The sequence below is a fragment of the Salmo salar genome, chromosome ssa04, assembly GCF_905237065.1.
Source record: "Salmo salar chromosome ssa04, Ssal_v3.1, whole genome shotgun sequence".
Lineage (NCBI taxonomy): Eukaryota > Metazoa > Chordata > Actinopteri > Salmoniformes > Salmonidae > Salmo > Salmo salar.
In genome coordinates, this window is record NC_059445.1 from 29,875,223 (window position 1) to 29,891,986 (window position 16,764).

The 16,764-nt window shown below is 45.5% G+C and overlaps 1 protein-coding gene across 3 annotated transcripts in view; it reads left to right on the forward strand.

Moving 5' to 3' along the window:
* The first annotated feature begins 4,366 nt into the window (after positions 1-4,366).
* Positions 4,367-16,764, forward strand: part of LOC106602801 (TBC1 domain family member 2A) — a 47,738-nt gene continuing 35,340 nt past the window's right edge. For 2 of the 3 annotated variants that reach the window (XR_006769590.1, XM_045716798.1), the window contains exons 1-9: positions 4,367-4,507; positions 4,868-5,193; positions 8,110-8,276; positions 8,740-8,870; positions 9,146-9,357; positions 9,600-9,968; positions 10,354-10,464; positions 12,250-12,419; positions 12,655-13,176. Coding sequence is in view for 2 of the 3 variants with exons in the window: in XM_045716798.1 (XP_045572754.1) it covers positions 4,882-5,193; positions 8,110-8,276; positions 8,740-8,870; positions 9,146-9,357; positions 9,600-9,968; positions 10,354-10,464; positions 12,250-12,419; positions 12,655-13,176 (1,994 nt within the window). In the remaining variant the exon portion in view is untranslated. The remainder of the gene's footprint in view (positions 4,508-4,867; positions 5,194-8,109; positions 8,277-8,739; positions 8,871-9,145; positions 9,358-9,599; positions 9,969-10,353; positions 10,465-12,249; positions 12,420-12,654; positions 13,177-16,764) is intronic. The other variant, XM_045716799.1, reaches the window with a different exon arrangement.

The following is a 16,764-nucleotide window of genomic DNA, read 5'->3' on the forward strand; positions in this document are numbered from 1 at the left end:
GGAGGTGGCTCCTCCTGCACCAGCTGTGGTCGGAGAGGACACACGGCCGACCGGTGCTGGAGGAGTCAGTCTGGGAGTCGAGAGGGCAGGCAGAACACTTCTCGGTCACCCCAGGTGAGTCAGCATCAAACTCACCCAGAACCCCCTGTCAGTCACATGTTCGTTGAAATTGTTTTTTCTAATTTTTTTCCCTCTTCCCAGCATAGGGCGCTAGTCGATTCAGGCACAGCTGGGAACTTTATGGATCGCGGACTCGCCATTAAGCTGGGTATTCCGCTAGTGCCGATAGATCCCCCCCTTCCCCGTGCACTCCCTAGATAGCCGGCCATTAGGGTCAGGGTTGGTCAGGGAGGCCACGGTTCCACTGGACATGGTAACGCAGGGGAATCATAAGGAACGGATTAGTCTCTACCTTATCGACTCACCTGGGTTTCCGGTGGTGCTGGGGGTTCCCTGGCTGGCTAGTCAAAATCCCCGGTTTTCATGGAGACGGGGTTCTCCAGGGGTGGTCAGAGGAGTGTTCAGGAAGGTGTATAGGAGTTTCCATCGGTGCCACGTCGGTGGAGAGTCCAGACCAGGTTTCCACTGTGCGCATCCCCCCCTGAATACGCCGATTTGGCGATCGCTTTCTGTAAGAAGAGGGCGACCAAATTACCACCTCATCGACAGGGGGATTGTGCAATAGATCTCCAGGTAAACGCTGTACTTCCCAAGAGTCATGTGTACCCTTTGTCACAGGAGGAGACGTTGGCTATGGAGCCATATGTCAGGGAATCTCTGGGACAGGGGTACATTCGGCCCTCCATTTCACCCGCCTCCTCGAGTTTCTTTTTTTGTGAAGAAAAAGGAGGGAGGTCTGCGTCCGTGCATTGATTACAGAGGTCTAAATTCTATTACGGTGGGGTTTAGTTACCCGCTACCTCTGATCGCTACGGCGGTGGAATCATTTCACGGTGCAAGGTTCTTCACAAAACTGGACCTCAGGAGTGCGTATAACCTGGTGCATATCAAGAAGGGAGACGAGTGGAAAACTGCATTTAGTACCACATCAGGCCATTATGAGTACCTCGTCATGCCGTATGGGTTAAAGAATGCTCCAGCCGTCTTTCAATCCTTTGTAGACGAGATTCTCAGGGACCTGCACGGGCAGGGCGTGATTGTCTATATCGATGATATTCTGGTATATTCCGCCACCCGCGCCGCGCATGTATCTCTGGTGCGCAAGGTGCTTGGGAGACTGCTGGAGCATGACCTATACGTCAAGGCTGAGAAGTGTGTGTTCTCCAAACGAGCCGTCTCCTTTCTGGGTTATCGCATTTCCACCACGGGGGTGGTGATGGAGTGTGACCGCGTTAATGCCGTGCGTAATTGGCCGACTCCAACCACGGTGAAGGAGATGCAGCGGTTCTTAGGGTTTGCCAATTACTACCGGAGATTTATTCGGGGTTTTGGCCAGGTAGCGGCTCCCATTACCTCACTGCTGAAGGGGGGGCCGGTGCGTTTGCGGTGGTCGACTGAGGCGGACAGAGCCTTCAAGAGGTTGAAGGCGCTGTTCACCGATGCACCCGTGTTGGCGCACCCGGACCCCTCTCTAGCCTTCATAGTGGAGGTGGACGCATCCGAGGCTGGGGTGGGTGCCGTGCTGTCACAGCGCTCGGGTACGCCACCTAAACTCCGCCCCTGCGCTTTCTTTTCGAAGAAGCTTGGTCCGGCGGAGCTATGATGTGGGGGACCGGGAGTTGTTAGCGGTGGTAAAAGCCCTGAGGGTGTGGAGACACTGGCTTGGGGGGCTAAGCACCCCTTTCTCATCTGGGCTAAGCACCCCTTTCTCATCTGGACTGACCATCGGAACCTGGAGTATATCCGTGCAGCCCGGAGACTGAATCTGCGTCAGGCAAGGTGGGCCATGTTCTTCACCCGGTTCAGGTTTACTATTTCCTACAGACCGGGCTCCCTGAACACGAAGGCCGATGCGCTGTCCCGTCTCTATGACACAGAGGACCGGCCCATCGATCCAACTCCCATCATTCCGGCGTCTAGGCTGGTGGCACCGGTGGTATGGGAGGTGGACTCGGACATCGAGCGGGCGGGCGTTAAGGGTGGAACCTGCACCTTCACAGTGTCCCACGGGTCGCTTGTACGTGCCGCTTGGTGTTCGGGATCAATTGATTCGGTGGGCCCACACTCTACCCTCTTCGGGTCATCCGGGTGTGGCGAGGACAGTGCGGGGTCTCAGGGGGAAGTACTGGTGGCCCACCTTGGCTAAGGACGTTAGGGTCTACATCTCTTCCTGTTCGGTATGCGTCCAGAGTAGGGCTCCTAGGTACCTTCCGAGAGGGAAGTTACAGCCCCTCCCCGTTCCACAACGGCCATGGTCGCACCTGTCAGTGGACTTCCTGACCGATCTCCCCCCGTCTCAGGGGAACACTACGGTCCTGGTTGTTGTGGATCGGTTTTCAAAGTCCTGCCGTCTCCTCCCGTTGCCCGGTTTCCCTACGGCCCTACAGACTGCGGAGGCCCTATTTACCCACGTCTTCCAGCACTACGGGGTGCCGGAGGACATTGTCTCTGATCGAGGGTCCCAGTTCACATCCAGGGTATGGAAGGCGTTTATGGAACGTCTGGGGGTCTCGGTCAGCTTGACCTCCGGTTATCACCCTGAGAGTAATGGGCAGGCGGAGAGGGTGAACCAGGAGGTGGGCAGGTTTCTGCGGTCGTATTGCCAGGACTGGCCAGGGGAGTGGGCTAGGTACATCCCATGGGCAGAGTTGGCCCAGAACTCACTCCGCTACTCCTCTACTAACCTATCACCCTTCCAGTGTGTTTTGGGTTACCAACCGGTCCTGGCACCATGGAACCAGAGTCAGACCGAGGCTCCTGCGGTGGAGGAGTGGGTGAAGCGCTCCAAGGAGACCTGGAGAGCCGTCCAGGAATCCCTGAAACAAGCCAGTGGATGGCAGAAGAGGAGCGCTGACCGCCACCGCAGTGAGGCCCCCGTGTTCGTACCGGGGGACAGGGTCTGGCTCTCGACCCGGAACCTGCCCCTCCGCTTGCCCTGCCGGAAGCTGGGGCCGCAGTGTGTAGGGCCCTTCAAAGTCCTGAGGAGGATAAACGAGGTGTGTTATAGGTTACAACTTCCTTCCTATTACCGTATTAACCCCTCGTTTCATGTGTCTCTCCTCAGGCTGGTGGTAGCAGGTCCCCTGCAGGAAGGTGAGGTGCCGGAGGTCCCTCCACCCCCCCCTGGACATCGGGGGATCCCCGGCGTACACCATACGGGCCATTCTGGACTCGAGACGCCGGGTGAGTGGCCTGCAATACCTCGTGGACTGGGAGGGGTACGGCCCGGAGGAGAGGTGCTGGGTACCGGTGGGGGACGTCTTGGACCCATCCCTGTTGAGGGATTTCCATCGCCTCCACCCGGATCACCCTGCGCCTCGCCCTCTGGGTCGACCTCGAGGCAGGTGGGGGGGGGGGGGGGGGTACTGTCACGACTACTACCGTAGGTAGCTCCCCCTCCTGTTCGGGTGGCGCAGCCTACTAGCTGCCACTGATTTCCTTTTCCCCCTTTTTGTTGATTGTGTGCACCTGTTTTTGGTTTGGGCTGATTAGCTGGGCTATTTTAGCCAGGAGGCCCACCTGCTCTGTGTGCGGGATTGTTTGGTACTGTATTGCTTGTGTATGCACGGTCATTTGTATTTTTGAAGTGCGAGTGCGTATTTTGCGCCGACCTGTTTTTGTCCCATGTGTTTGGGCACGTTGGTTTTGGTGTGCGCTCTAGTTCGCTGTTGGGGCGGCTTGTGTTTTGCCGTTGTGTATTAAATAAATAACACTACCCTGCATTCTCTGCCTCCTGCTCCTGACTCTGCACCCACTACACCCTAGCGTTACACTCTTCCTCTGAGCAATTGTATTAGTATAAAATAATATAATGTCCCCTTTTTTTGCATACAATATGAATAAATCATAAACTTGTTTTATTTATTGTATGAAGTTTTTTTATGCTCATCTTTATCAAGGGTGACAATAGTTATGGAACACACTGTATGTGCATCAGATGCAGTAGTATGCTTGCTTTGTCCACATTTGGGGTCAACTTGGTTTCCCCCCAGAAGTATGAGAAGATTTTTCAATGTCTAGTGCCAAAAATAATTGAGAAAGTATTTTACTTTATTTAATTAACCCTACTAGAAATGTACTTTTCACAGTAACAACATATTGGTAGTAGGTATATGGCAGTGATGGAATGGTGTGTATATATAGTAGCAACGTTTAGATTTGTACATGTGCACTACAGTTTCGTAACCTAAAACTCTGGATGCAACCTTTTAAAAATAACCTCACACCCTGTAGCTTCTTACAAGAGACTTGACTAGGAAGAGTTTCTATACACGAAGACTTCAGTTGGACTCCACTAGCAGTTTAAAAAAGGTTTTGGTAACCTTTGTCAAGTATGATACTGTATGTTTATTAACTGTGGAAGTGTTCATTTGTCTTCTTTGATCAAGTGAGTAGTAATGTATAAATTGTAACAAATTTGTACATTCCCTTATGTATTTTTGTGTTTAATTGAAGTTACTATTGAAAAGTTTCCTTCAGATCTAGGCACCTTTTGTGCATAGGGGCAGCTTAAACTTGAACAAATCTATGAAACTTGAACATTGATTGGACATCGGTGCCATTGTGCCGTTATTTTATTGTGTTACTTTTTAAAATGTATTACTTTGGTTTATTTAGTAAATATTGTCTTAACTCTTACTTTTCTTAAGGGCTTTGTAAGTAAGCATTTATTTCACGGTAAGGTCTACACCTGTTGTATTCCGCTCATGTGACAAATATCATTTGATTTGATTTGCGTTGGAGAAAGCAGGCAGAGATGGAATGAATGACATTGCCTTTCGAAACAAAGACGGGGACAGTTTTCCCACTGAGCCCAGAAAGCAGAGCCCAGTGGTATCTGCTGCCGCCACATTATGCGGGTATCTGGACAAGCTGAGCGGGCCACTGAAGGTCTGGAGGTCCCTCTGGTTCATATACGAGGAGAAGAAGTGTCAGCTGGTCTACTACAAGTGTGCCCAGGATATGAATCCACTGGGATGGATTGACCTGTCCAACGCCATACTGGGAGACCTACCGCAGGCAGACCAGGGGACCTTCTACATTCAAACACCTGAGCGCACCTTCACCCTCAAGGTAAACTTGCCCAAGCGCAACATGTGCTTTCAGAAAGTATTCATATATGACAATAGGAAAATTAAAAATAACTTACTCATGATCTACAGCAATCCTTTAAGTGGACCACAAAAAATATGAAATACTTAGGATGCTTAATAAGTTACAACAAACAAATATATAAATATAACTTTATTCCATTACTCAACAATATGAAAGCAGATCTAATTAAATGGAATAATCTTCCAATAAATCGTACAGATAGAATTAACCTCTTTAGAAGGGCCTGGCTGCCCAAGTTTTTGTAATCATCTCTCTCTCACTCTACCGAATCTGCTGTCTCGATGTCAAGGGTGTCGTAGGGTAAAGACCAAGACGCAGCGGGAAAATATATACTCATCTTCTTTTTATTAGGTGAAGAAGGGAAACACAAATGTATACAAAAACACAAACGAACTGGACAGTCTTGTCAGGCACACAGCTAAACAAGCACAATCTCCCACAAACTAACAGGTGAAAACAGGCGACCTAAGTATGACACTCAATCAGCAACAACGATGTACAGCTGTTCTTGATTGAGAGCCACACCAGGCCAACACAGAAATACAACACTAGACCAGCCCCCTAGAAATACAAAACAAGAACATACCCAACAACCCGGAATACCTAAATCAAACACCCCATCTTACATAAATACATATCTCATAAACCCGGATCCACTTAAATCAAATACCCTTTCTACATGGATACACCACTAAACCCAGAAACAATCTACACAAAATAACCCTCTATATAAACACATAACCAAAAACATGTACAACAAATACCCTCTGCCACGTCCTGACCAAACTACAATAACAAATAGGCCCTTTACTGGTCAGGACGTGACACTCAACCTGAATGCTCTGCTATGAAAAGCCAACTGACATTTACACCTTAGGTACTGACCTGTTGCACCCTCTACAACCACTGTGATTATATTTGACCCTGCTGGTCATTTATGAACATTTTGAAGTGTCACGGGCAGATAAATAACAGGAGGGATGAGTCAGGCGCAGGAGACTGAGGTCCGTTGAACAAAAACATATTTAATACTGCCAAGGGGCAAAATCCAAATACAAGGCAGGGTGCACAAAAGATAAACGATGAGAACAGCTCCACTCTCAAAGTCAGACGGGGCGCAGCCCGGCAACCCTAAGGCCTATACAACACGTAGCAAAAATAAACTACGTACATAAATTCTACCCCTACCACACGTAACATAACACAATCCCGCAAGAATCCTAACTAAACACAGACAAACTAAATACCCCACCACTAATGACAAACAAGAAACAGGTGCAACCTAAAACAGACATAACTAACAGACACTGAAACATAGATCGGTGGCAGCTAGTAGGCCGGCGACGACGACTGCCGAGCACCGCCCGACCGGGGAGAGGCGCCACCTTCTGTGGACGTTGTGACATGAAGAGCAATCTGGCCTTAATGAACATGTACTCGTATAAAAATAAAAAATAAATGTTTTTGTGGTTTTACTTTAGTGCCTTATTGCAAACAGGATGCATGTTTTAGAATATTTGTATTCTGTACAGGCTTCCTTCTTTTCACTTTGCCATTTAGGTTGGTATTGTGTATTACTACAATGTTGTTGATCCATCCTCAGTTTTCTCCTATCACAGCCATTAAACTCTGTAACTGTTTTAAAGTTACCATTGGCCTCATGGTGATATCCCTGAGCGTTTTCTTCCTCTACGGCAACTGAGTTTGGAAGGGTGCCTGTATCTTTGTGTGTATTGATGCACTACTGGGTATGTTGATACACTATCCAAAGTGTAATGCATAACTTCATCATGCTCAAAGGGATATTCAATGTCTGAGTTTTTTTTGTTTTACCCATGGCCTTCTTTGCGAGGCATTAGAAAACATCCCTGGTCTTTGTGGTTGAATCTGTGTTTGAAATCCACTGCTCGACTGAGGGACCTTACAGATAATTCTATGTGGTACAGAGATGAGGTAGTCATAAAAAAAAATGTTAAACACTATTATTGTACACAGAGTGAATCCATGCATCTTTTTATGTGACTTGTTAAGCACATTTGTTAAGCACATTTTTTACATTTTGAATTAGTTTGTAAACATTTCTAACAACATAATTCCACTTTGACATTATGGGGTATTGTGTGTATTTCCAGCAATACGGTGCATTAAAACTAAAAGCAGACATTTTTGTGAACGGTTTAATGTTGATTACAAAGAAATAACAACACAACAGGCTTTTGCACATTTCAATATATAGTGACATATAGACATACATAGAAATAAATAAGGAGTGTGCAAAGTCTGATGAAGTGCAGCTCAGCAGTCCCATGAAGTAGGTCTGGCGGAGTACAGTGTACAGTAAGTAGGGTTGTGGTTATGGCTGTTGGTGCTGAAATCTTAGACGAGTAGTGTTTCATCTGTGGGAAAGAGGGAAGTGCCTCGAAGATGTCTAAGGTCACAGCTGTCTACGTATGTACAACCAATGACAAGAAGAAAGTGGACACACCCACAACCTTCCTACCACCTTTCTATGAAATGCATAATTCAATGTCCTGACCAAGTTTAATGCAAATCACCCACAGCAGGACAAAGGAGTTAAATTTGCACCTTACATAGGCATCATTCCCCCAACCTCTTTAAAGTATACATTTTTCAATAGATTCTATACAGACACTGCAAAGAAGCATGCTCTGAAACAATAAAGAGAATCAAAGGACCTCAACTCCATTAAACCTTTAATGCTGTATTAGGCAGACATCCTGTGGTATACAGTTTTGTGGTTATTTGTGTTTTTTTCTCACTCCAAATGTGCTTAGAAAAGTTATTTATTTGAAAGTAAAATGTTGCCCTGAGGTCCTACTTCAGGTCATTCTCAAAACCTGTCTTGAATTTCAGGCTGTGAATTGCGAGTCTATGATATACTGGCTGAAGCAGCTCCAGTTGAAGAGGTGGCATCATGGGAACATTTCTGTAAAGCTGGGAATGGTCACCAGTCACCATGCACTACGACGATACACCACGCTGAGTGACGTCCTCCTCAGACACACTCCGACAGGAATTCCGTCAGTATACACAAATATGAACCCTTTTCATACATCTGCAAACACACACACACATTAAACAGAATTGGTCTTGGTTCACTCTAGAAATTTGACATAGCTTTTTAGATTGGGAGGAAATATCAGAATGTTGTATTTTATTAAGATCCCCATTAGCTGTTGCTAATGCAGCAGGGATCCACACAAAACATAAAACATGGCATAATACAGAACATTAATAGACTAGAACAGCTCATGGACAGAACTACATAAAAGTAATGATATCTACTCATTGATTCTTGAAGAATATAACTTAGAAATACCTAATGAGCAAAGTACAACTGTTTTACCCTATCATAAACCAAAATATTAGCTTGCTTTACTGTCATTTGAGTCTTTGTAAATAAATGTATAGTTTAAATGTTTTACATAAACAGAGTTAGTGTGTGCTTATTTACTGTATGTTTATGTCTATCTGTGGTTTTAGTAAGGAAAACTTACTCCGGAGCCGCTCCTCCCAGGAGCTCAGCCACAGCCTCAGCTGGGAGGAACTCTGGGACCCATTCCTGCCACTCAAAAACATCCAGGCCCCTCCATATTTTGACCAGGACAAATCCCGTAGGTCTCTCCTAGAACACCTGATCCACCTTTTTGGATGTTCACGGATATGAAAGGGCTGGATAGTTGAAAGCAATATGACAGAGGCTTCATTGAGCGCAAGACTGAGTAATGGCTGTCTTGCTGCCATCAACCCAGTCCTTTTAGACCTGTGAATGCTGAGTGGTTGGTGCCTGTGGGAAAGATTGTCACTATTATATAACCACCAATGCCACCTTTGTAATTAACAGTGACTTTTTAAAGTAATTGAAAACCATTTTTTTCTCTTTGCACAGCTCCAAAAACAAATATTGAGCCCTCTGGGCCAGCAACACAGTGGGTCCAGGAGATAGAGGCACCAAAGAAACGCCAGAGCTCCCTAAGCAGTGAGGGCTCCTCTTCTACCCCCGCAGACAAGACCTCTAGTCCACAGCAGGAAGAGCCTGCAGACACCGCCCATCTTCAACAGGAAGTGCTCAGTCTGACAGGCCAGGTCAAGGCCCAGAAGGTGAGGTCTGGAATAACATAACGACTCAGTCCTGTAATATTTCTGTATCAGTAAAAAAAGCTAAACTCAGCTATAAATCGAAAGTGTCTATATAGCCCTATATTTCTCTGAGGTCCATGTCAAACATTTTACACAAGATCATGTTAATTAGACAACTGTGGACACATTGTACTATAGCGACCACCTGCTGGGTGTCACGTCTAAGCCTGTCCCTGTAATCTCTGATGTCACTTACTTTTTAGGATCTAGTATCCCTGTTGCAGAAGGCCCTGGAGTTGGCCCAGCAGGAGAAATTGACTCCTGCAGTAGAGTCCCTGAGGTCGGAGTGTGAATGGAAGAGTTCCAACTCACAACCATGGAATCAAGGCGAGTGCAACACAGATCATTCGTATGGCCTGCAGGTTGCGCCACTGCTGCGGCACGACTGTGTGGCTGAATCTCAGGATCACCTCCGGCTACTGGCTGAGAGGAACCAGGCTGAGAGAGAGTTGGTCCTCCATCTGTCCCAACAAGTGGCTGAGAGTTTGGCCGACCCCCAGCGAAGCCTCGTCCGCGGTTGGACTGTCCTTGAAACGCAGGAGCAGCTGAGACAGGAGATTAGGAATCTTAAGGTGGGGAAGGTTTCAATGGCTTAGTGGACTAGCGAGCTAGAGCATGGGGCTGTAAGTCACTTTAGTTGAAGGCTTCCACTTAAATGACCAGTATCGGGAGGATCAAGATGGACATCACTTAGTAGAATGAAGCCCGTATTCAATCAAACCTGCCGTTGCAACGTTTATGCAGCATCAAAGAACTATTGCAAGCACACACACACACTCACTAACTCACATTCTGGAAGATGGAGGGGAGTCTCTGCTGTTTTTTCAGTTGTGAAATAGTTCCTACAACAATAACAGTATATCAAACAATAATTCAGGAGCAACCTCTGTAAACTTGAAATACACTTTATAAATGTACTGAAGGCATTAAGTTAAAATGCTCTCTCCCCTCCCCAAGGACAACATTGAGGCCTACAAGACTCAGAATACTTACTTGAATGCAGAGATCTACAAGCTAACCAAAGTATGGAGGCAGAGTACAGAACAAGAGAAGTGCTTGATGATAAAGGTACCTGCTGCTGCATGACATTTACAAGACCTGACTTTGATGTTGCATTGTAGATTGTGTAGTATTATTTTGTGGCTTTTATTGAGGCACTTTGCTTTTACTGGTATTTCCAGCATGATTCACTAGGTTTGCTGCAGGTAGAAAATCCAAAGAAATGTTCTTTATTTGATGCAAGCCATTTCCAATGAATCAATTAATCAATGTCTGGTTGTGTGTGTCTTTGGTGGGGGATCACCTAAAAGCGAATTTATACTTGATCCGGAATTGTGGTCCGAGGCTCCGTATTGAGAGTGTGATGCAATTGCGGAACCTCTGGAGGCATGCAGAGGCTAAATTGAGCTCGGTACAACATTGCTGTGTGCCTCCCAAATTTTGTAACAATGCGGAGGGCTTTGATTAGCTCCGCATTGACATGATTGATTGACGGTAGGTCCTGTATAAACACACACTCTTCCTTTTTAACGGCTCTGCTCAGAAGCACTGTGCTGCTCCGTGAAGCGCAAGAGGTATGAATGTCCTGACTTCTGCAAAGACTGTATCACAGTAAATGCTGCACAGCCAATGCAGACATCAGCTTGACCCTGCAGCGTCTTTAAGCCAGGGGAGGTGTAGGCAGAGACGGAAGAGGAAGCGATTAGACCAGACCCAGCTGCTATTGCATTGTCGTCACTAGTTACCACAGCCACAAAGTCATAAACCCTGCCTATTTCTACAATTTCTCTTCTTAAAATCGGATTATATACCTAACCCTAACCACACTGCTAACCTTATGCCTTAACCTTAAATTATGACTAAACATTTTTGTTTTCATGAATATATACAATATTGCCAATTTTGACTTTGCGGCTGTGGTAACTAGTGGAAAACCCTATTGCACTGGTGTCTATGGGAGACAAACCCAGTTAAGTAGACTGGAACTTTGCCTGGGGACCAGACGGTGAATTTCTAAATACTTACTCTGCCAATTGTCAATGGTGTTGGTCCTTCAGCTGCTCGTCATTTGAGAAAAAAATTCCACAGGAAAGTAATTGTTTACCCAACTTTTTACATCACCGTACTGAAGTTAACATTTCACCTGACACATGCGCAAAACTATGTAAACACCTGCAAGACTTTGGTTAGTATGCATGGTTCGCATGTATACTAACATGTACCTTCAGTAATGAGCAAAGCACATATTGATTGCCACTCACATAGACCTGCGTTTTGAAGTTGGTTTAATAATAATTTCCTGGGGATATTTTGTCTCAAGTTTCTACCAACACCACGGACAACCGGCAAAGTTTACATTTTATTTTATTCAACATTCGTGACAGACAAGAAACGTTTAGGATTTTTCTATGTAAATGTGTGTGGCGTTGTCTACATAATTTGAAGCGGAACTGGCATTTTTTTCCAATGGTAAACAGCCTGAGTGAACTTCATTTATCTTCGGTGTAGGTCTGCTAATCATAATCGCACTAAGCGTATTTGGCATTGAATACTATGTGTAGATCAGTGATTCTACCCCCCCCCCCCCCCCCCACCCCCCACCAAACACACACGCACAACCAGACATTGATTGATTGAATCCTAGGATTTTTTACATGCAGCAAACCTAGTGGATCATGCTGGAAATAATGGTAAAAGCATTGTCTCCAAAAAATCCCCAAAAGCATGGCTTTTTTTGAGACATTAAGTACTGTATGAATTTGTAGTATGCTTAATTCCAGATGAGTAGCAGTGTACCTTGTAAATTGTTACATTCCTTCTCGCTCTTGTGCTTTGTGTATGTGTATGTGTCAGTGTGCCCATCTGGAGGCCAAGGTGTTCCGGATGGAGAGCAGGTCTTTGACAGTCCTCTTCAAGCTACAGGAAAGCAGAGGTTTGGAGAGACACAGGGAAGCCATAAAGACCCTGATCTCCGACACTCTTCGGGAGGGCGGGAGGGACATTCTGGAACTGAACCCTGTCAGGTGTGTGTGTGTGTGTGTGTGTGTGTGTGTGTGTGTGTGTGTGTGTGTAGCATTAATTGAAACATTTTCAGGTAAGTCAACCTCACTAAGGGTGTTCATTGTAATCACACTTATGATTCCTATTATTTCTTGTGAGTACTTGTTGGTAAAGTTACAGTAAGTGATGCTAATCATGAGAAAGACAAAGAACTTCCTAGCAGAGTTAATGAGCTGTCGTCATTTGTGTGTTGTGTAGGGAATATGATGAGTATGGGTTCAGAATCTCCACTGACATCCAAAGGGATGATATGAAGCTGCTGGCCAAACTGCAAGCATTAGGGATTCGTTCCCACGATCACCCACAACAAAAGAAGGACGGGGAAGAGGAGGGGGACAGCGAGCGTCTTTGGGGCCGCTGGGCACAGCACTTTGATGGCAGACGATCAGACAAGGCGGTGGCCTCTCAGAAGCTGAAGGGGCTTCTGAGAAAGGGCGTGCCGCACCACTACAGGCGCGGTGTGTGGCGCTGGATAGTGTGGAGCCGCACCCACTTCCTGAGAGAGCGCCACCCCCACTGGTACCAACAGATATGCCTTAGGAGCCAGGTTGCGTCGGCCCACCGGGTCTCGCGGCAGATCTGGTTGGACCTGGAGACCACTCTGAGGGGGAACCGCCACTTCTCCTTCCCCGCAAAGCATGCCGTCCGGCAGCTACACCGTATCCTCCTGGCCTTTTCTTGTCATAACCCGTCTGTCGGCTACTGCCAGGGCCTCAACAGGTACATTCACAGACTTTAAAAAAAATACCTATTTTATTTGTTGATATCTTCTGTAATACAGAAAAAATATAGAAACCTTCCATTGTTTAACTAACTTAGTGGAGTAAAACATTTATTTGGTTTGTAATATTTGTAAAACAATTGTACACTTCAGTACTGTGTCAGTAACTATACTAAACAAAAATATAAACGCTACATGCAGCAATCTCAAAGATTTTACTGAGTTCCATATGAGGAAATCTGTCAATTGAAATAAATTCATTAGGCTTAATCTATGGATTTCACATAACTGGGAAGACAGATATGCATCTGTTGGTCACAGAAGACTTTAAAAAAATGGGCCTAAGAATGGGCCTCAGGATCTCGTCACAGTACTTTTGTGCATTCAAATTGCCATTGATAAAATGCAATTGTGTTTGTTGTCCGTAGCTTAAGCCTGCCCATACCATAATCCCACCGCCACCATAGGGCACTCTGTTCACAACGTTGACATCAGCAAACTGCTTGCCCACACAACGCCATACACATGGTCTCCAGTTGAGGCCGGTTGGATGTATCAAATGAAATCACATTTTTTTTGGTCACATACACATGGTTAACAGATGTTAATGCGAGTGTAGCGAAATGCTTGTGCTTCTAGGTCCGACCATGCAGTAATATCTAACAAGTAATCTAACAGTTTCACAACAACTACCTTTTACACACAAGTGTAAAGTAATGAATAAGAATATGTACATATAAATACATGGATGAGCGATGGCCGAACGGCATAGGCAAGATGCAGTAAATGGTATAGAGTACAGTATATACATATGAGATGAGTAATGTAGGGTATGTAAACATTATATAAAGTCGCATTGTTTAAAGTGTTTAGTGATACATATATTACATCCATTTTTTTATTATTAAACTGGCTAGAGATTTGAGTCAGTATGTTGGCAGCAGCCACTCAATGTTAGTGATGGTTGTTTAACAGTCTGATGGCCTTGAGATAGAAGCTCTTTTTCAGTCTCTCGGTCCCAGCTTTGATGCACCTGTACTGACCTCGCCTTCTGGATGATAGCGGGGTGAACAGGCAGTGGCTCAGGTGGTTGTTGTCCTTGATGATCTTTTTGGCCTTCCTGTGACATCGGGTGGTGTAGGTGTCCTGGAGGGCAGGTAGTTTGCCCCAGGTGATGCGTTGTGCAGACCTCACCACCCTCTGGAGAGCCTTACGGTTGTGGGCGGAACAGTTGCCATACCAGGCAGTGATACAGCCCGACAGGATGCTCTCGATTGTGCATCTGTAAAAGTTTGTGAGTGTTTTTGGTGACAAGACACATTTCTTCAGCCTCCTGAGGTTGAAGAGGCGCTGTTGCGCCTTCTTCACCACGCTGTCTGTGGGGGTGGACCATTTCAGTTTGTCCGTGATGTACACGCCAAGGAACTTAAAACTTTCCACCTTCTCCACTACTGTCCCGTCGATGTGGAAAGGGGGGTGCCAAATTCTCTAAAATTCGTTGAAGATGGCTTATGGTAGAGAAATTAACATTCAATTCTCTGTCAATAGCATTGGTGGACACTCCTGCAGTCAACATGCCAATTGCACTCTCCCTCAAAACTTGAGACATCTGTGAGATTATGTTGTGTGACAAAACTGCACATTTTAGTGGCCTTTTATTGTCCCCAGCACAAGGTGCACCTGTGTAATGGTCATGCTGTTTAATCATCTTCTTGATATGCCACACCTGTCAGGTGGATAGATTACCTTGGTAAAGGAGAAATGCTCACTAACAGGGATGTAAACAAATGTCTGCACAACATTTTAGAGAAATACATTTTTGTGTATAAGGAACATTTCTGGAATCTTTCATTTCAGCTCATGAAACATGGGACCAACACTTTACATGTTGCGTTCATTATAGATTCACAGTGCCTTTGGAAAGTATTCAGACCACTTGACTTAAAGTTAAAGCCTTATTCTAAAATATATTAAAACATTTTTTTTTCAGCAATCTACACACAATACCCGATAATGACAAAGCCAAAACAGGTTTTTAGAAATGTTAAAAAACAGATACCTTATTTACATAAGTATTCAGACCCTTTGCTATGAGGTCAGGTATATCCTGTTTCCATTGATCATCCTTGAGATGTTTCTACAACTTGATTGGAGTCCACCTGTGGTAAATTCAATTGATTGGTCATGATTTGGAAAGGCACACACCTGTCTATATAAGGTCCCACAGTTGACATGAGGACAAAGGAATTGTCCGTAGAGCTCCAAGACAGGATTGTGTCAAGGCACAGATCTGGGGAAGGGTACCAAAACATTTCTGCAGCATTGGAGGTCTCCAAGAACACAGTGGCCTCCATCATTCTTAAATGGAAGAAGTTTGGAACCACCAAGTCTCTTTTCTGGAGCCGTCTGCCTGGTCAAACTGAGCAATCGGGGGAGAAGGGCCTTGGTCAGGGAAGGACCAAGAACCCGATGATCACTCTAACAGAGCTCCAGCATTCCTCTGTGGAGATGGGAGAACCTTCCAGAAGGACAACCATCTCTGCAGCACTCCACAAATCAGGCCTTTATAGTAGAGTGGCCACACTGAAGCCACACCTCAGTAAAAGGCACATGACAGCCCGCTTGGAGTTTGCCAAAAGGCACCTAAAGATATCAGACCATGAAAAACAAGATTATCTGGTCTGATGAAACCAAGATTGAACTCTTTGGCCTGAATGCCAAGCGTCATGTTTGGAGGAAACCTGGCACCATCCCTACGGTGAAGCATGGTGGTGGCATCATGCTGTGGGGATGTTTTTCAGTGGCAGGGACTGGGAAACTACTCCGGATCCAGGGAAATATGAACAGAGCAAAGTACAGAGATATCCTTGATGAAAACCAGCTCCAGAGTGCTCAGGACCTCGGACTGGGGCGAAGGTTCATCTTCCAACAGGACAACAACCCTAAGCACACAGCCAAAACAAAGTAAGAGTGGCTTCGGGACAAGTTTCTGAATGTCCTTGAGTGGCCCAGCCAGAGCCCGGGTTTGAACCCGATTGAACATCTCTGGAGAGACCTGAAAATAGCTGTTTAGCGACGCTCCCCATTCAACCTGACAGAACTTGAGATGATCTGCAGAGAAGAATGTGAGAAACTCCCCAAATCAGGTGTGCAAAGCTTGTAGCGTCATACCCAAGAAGACTCGAGGCTGTAATCACTGCCAAAGGAGCTTCAACAAAGTACTGAGTAAAGGGTCTGAATACTTATGTAAATGTGATATTTCAGTTTTTCATTTGTAATAAATTAGCAAAAATGTATATAAACCAGTTTTTGCTTTGTCATTATGGGGTATTGTGTGTACATTGATGGGGGGGGGAAACGATTTAATTCACTTTAGAATAAGGCTGTAACGTAACAAAATGTGGAGAAAGTCAAGGGGTCTGAATGCTTTCCAAATCCACTGTATTATAAAAATCTGCTTAAAGAAAATATGCGCATTTTCCCATCAGTTGTGTGTTTCGATCAAATGGACTTGTTGCGGATATAACTCAATGGGTGGTGACGTTCAATGTGTTTCCATCACATTTTCCATCACATAGTTTTGTCAC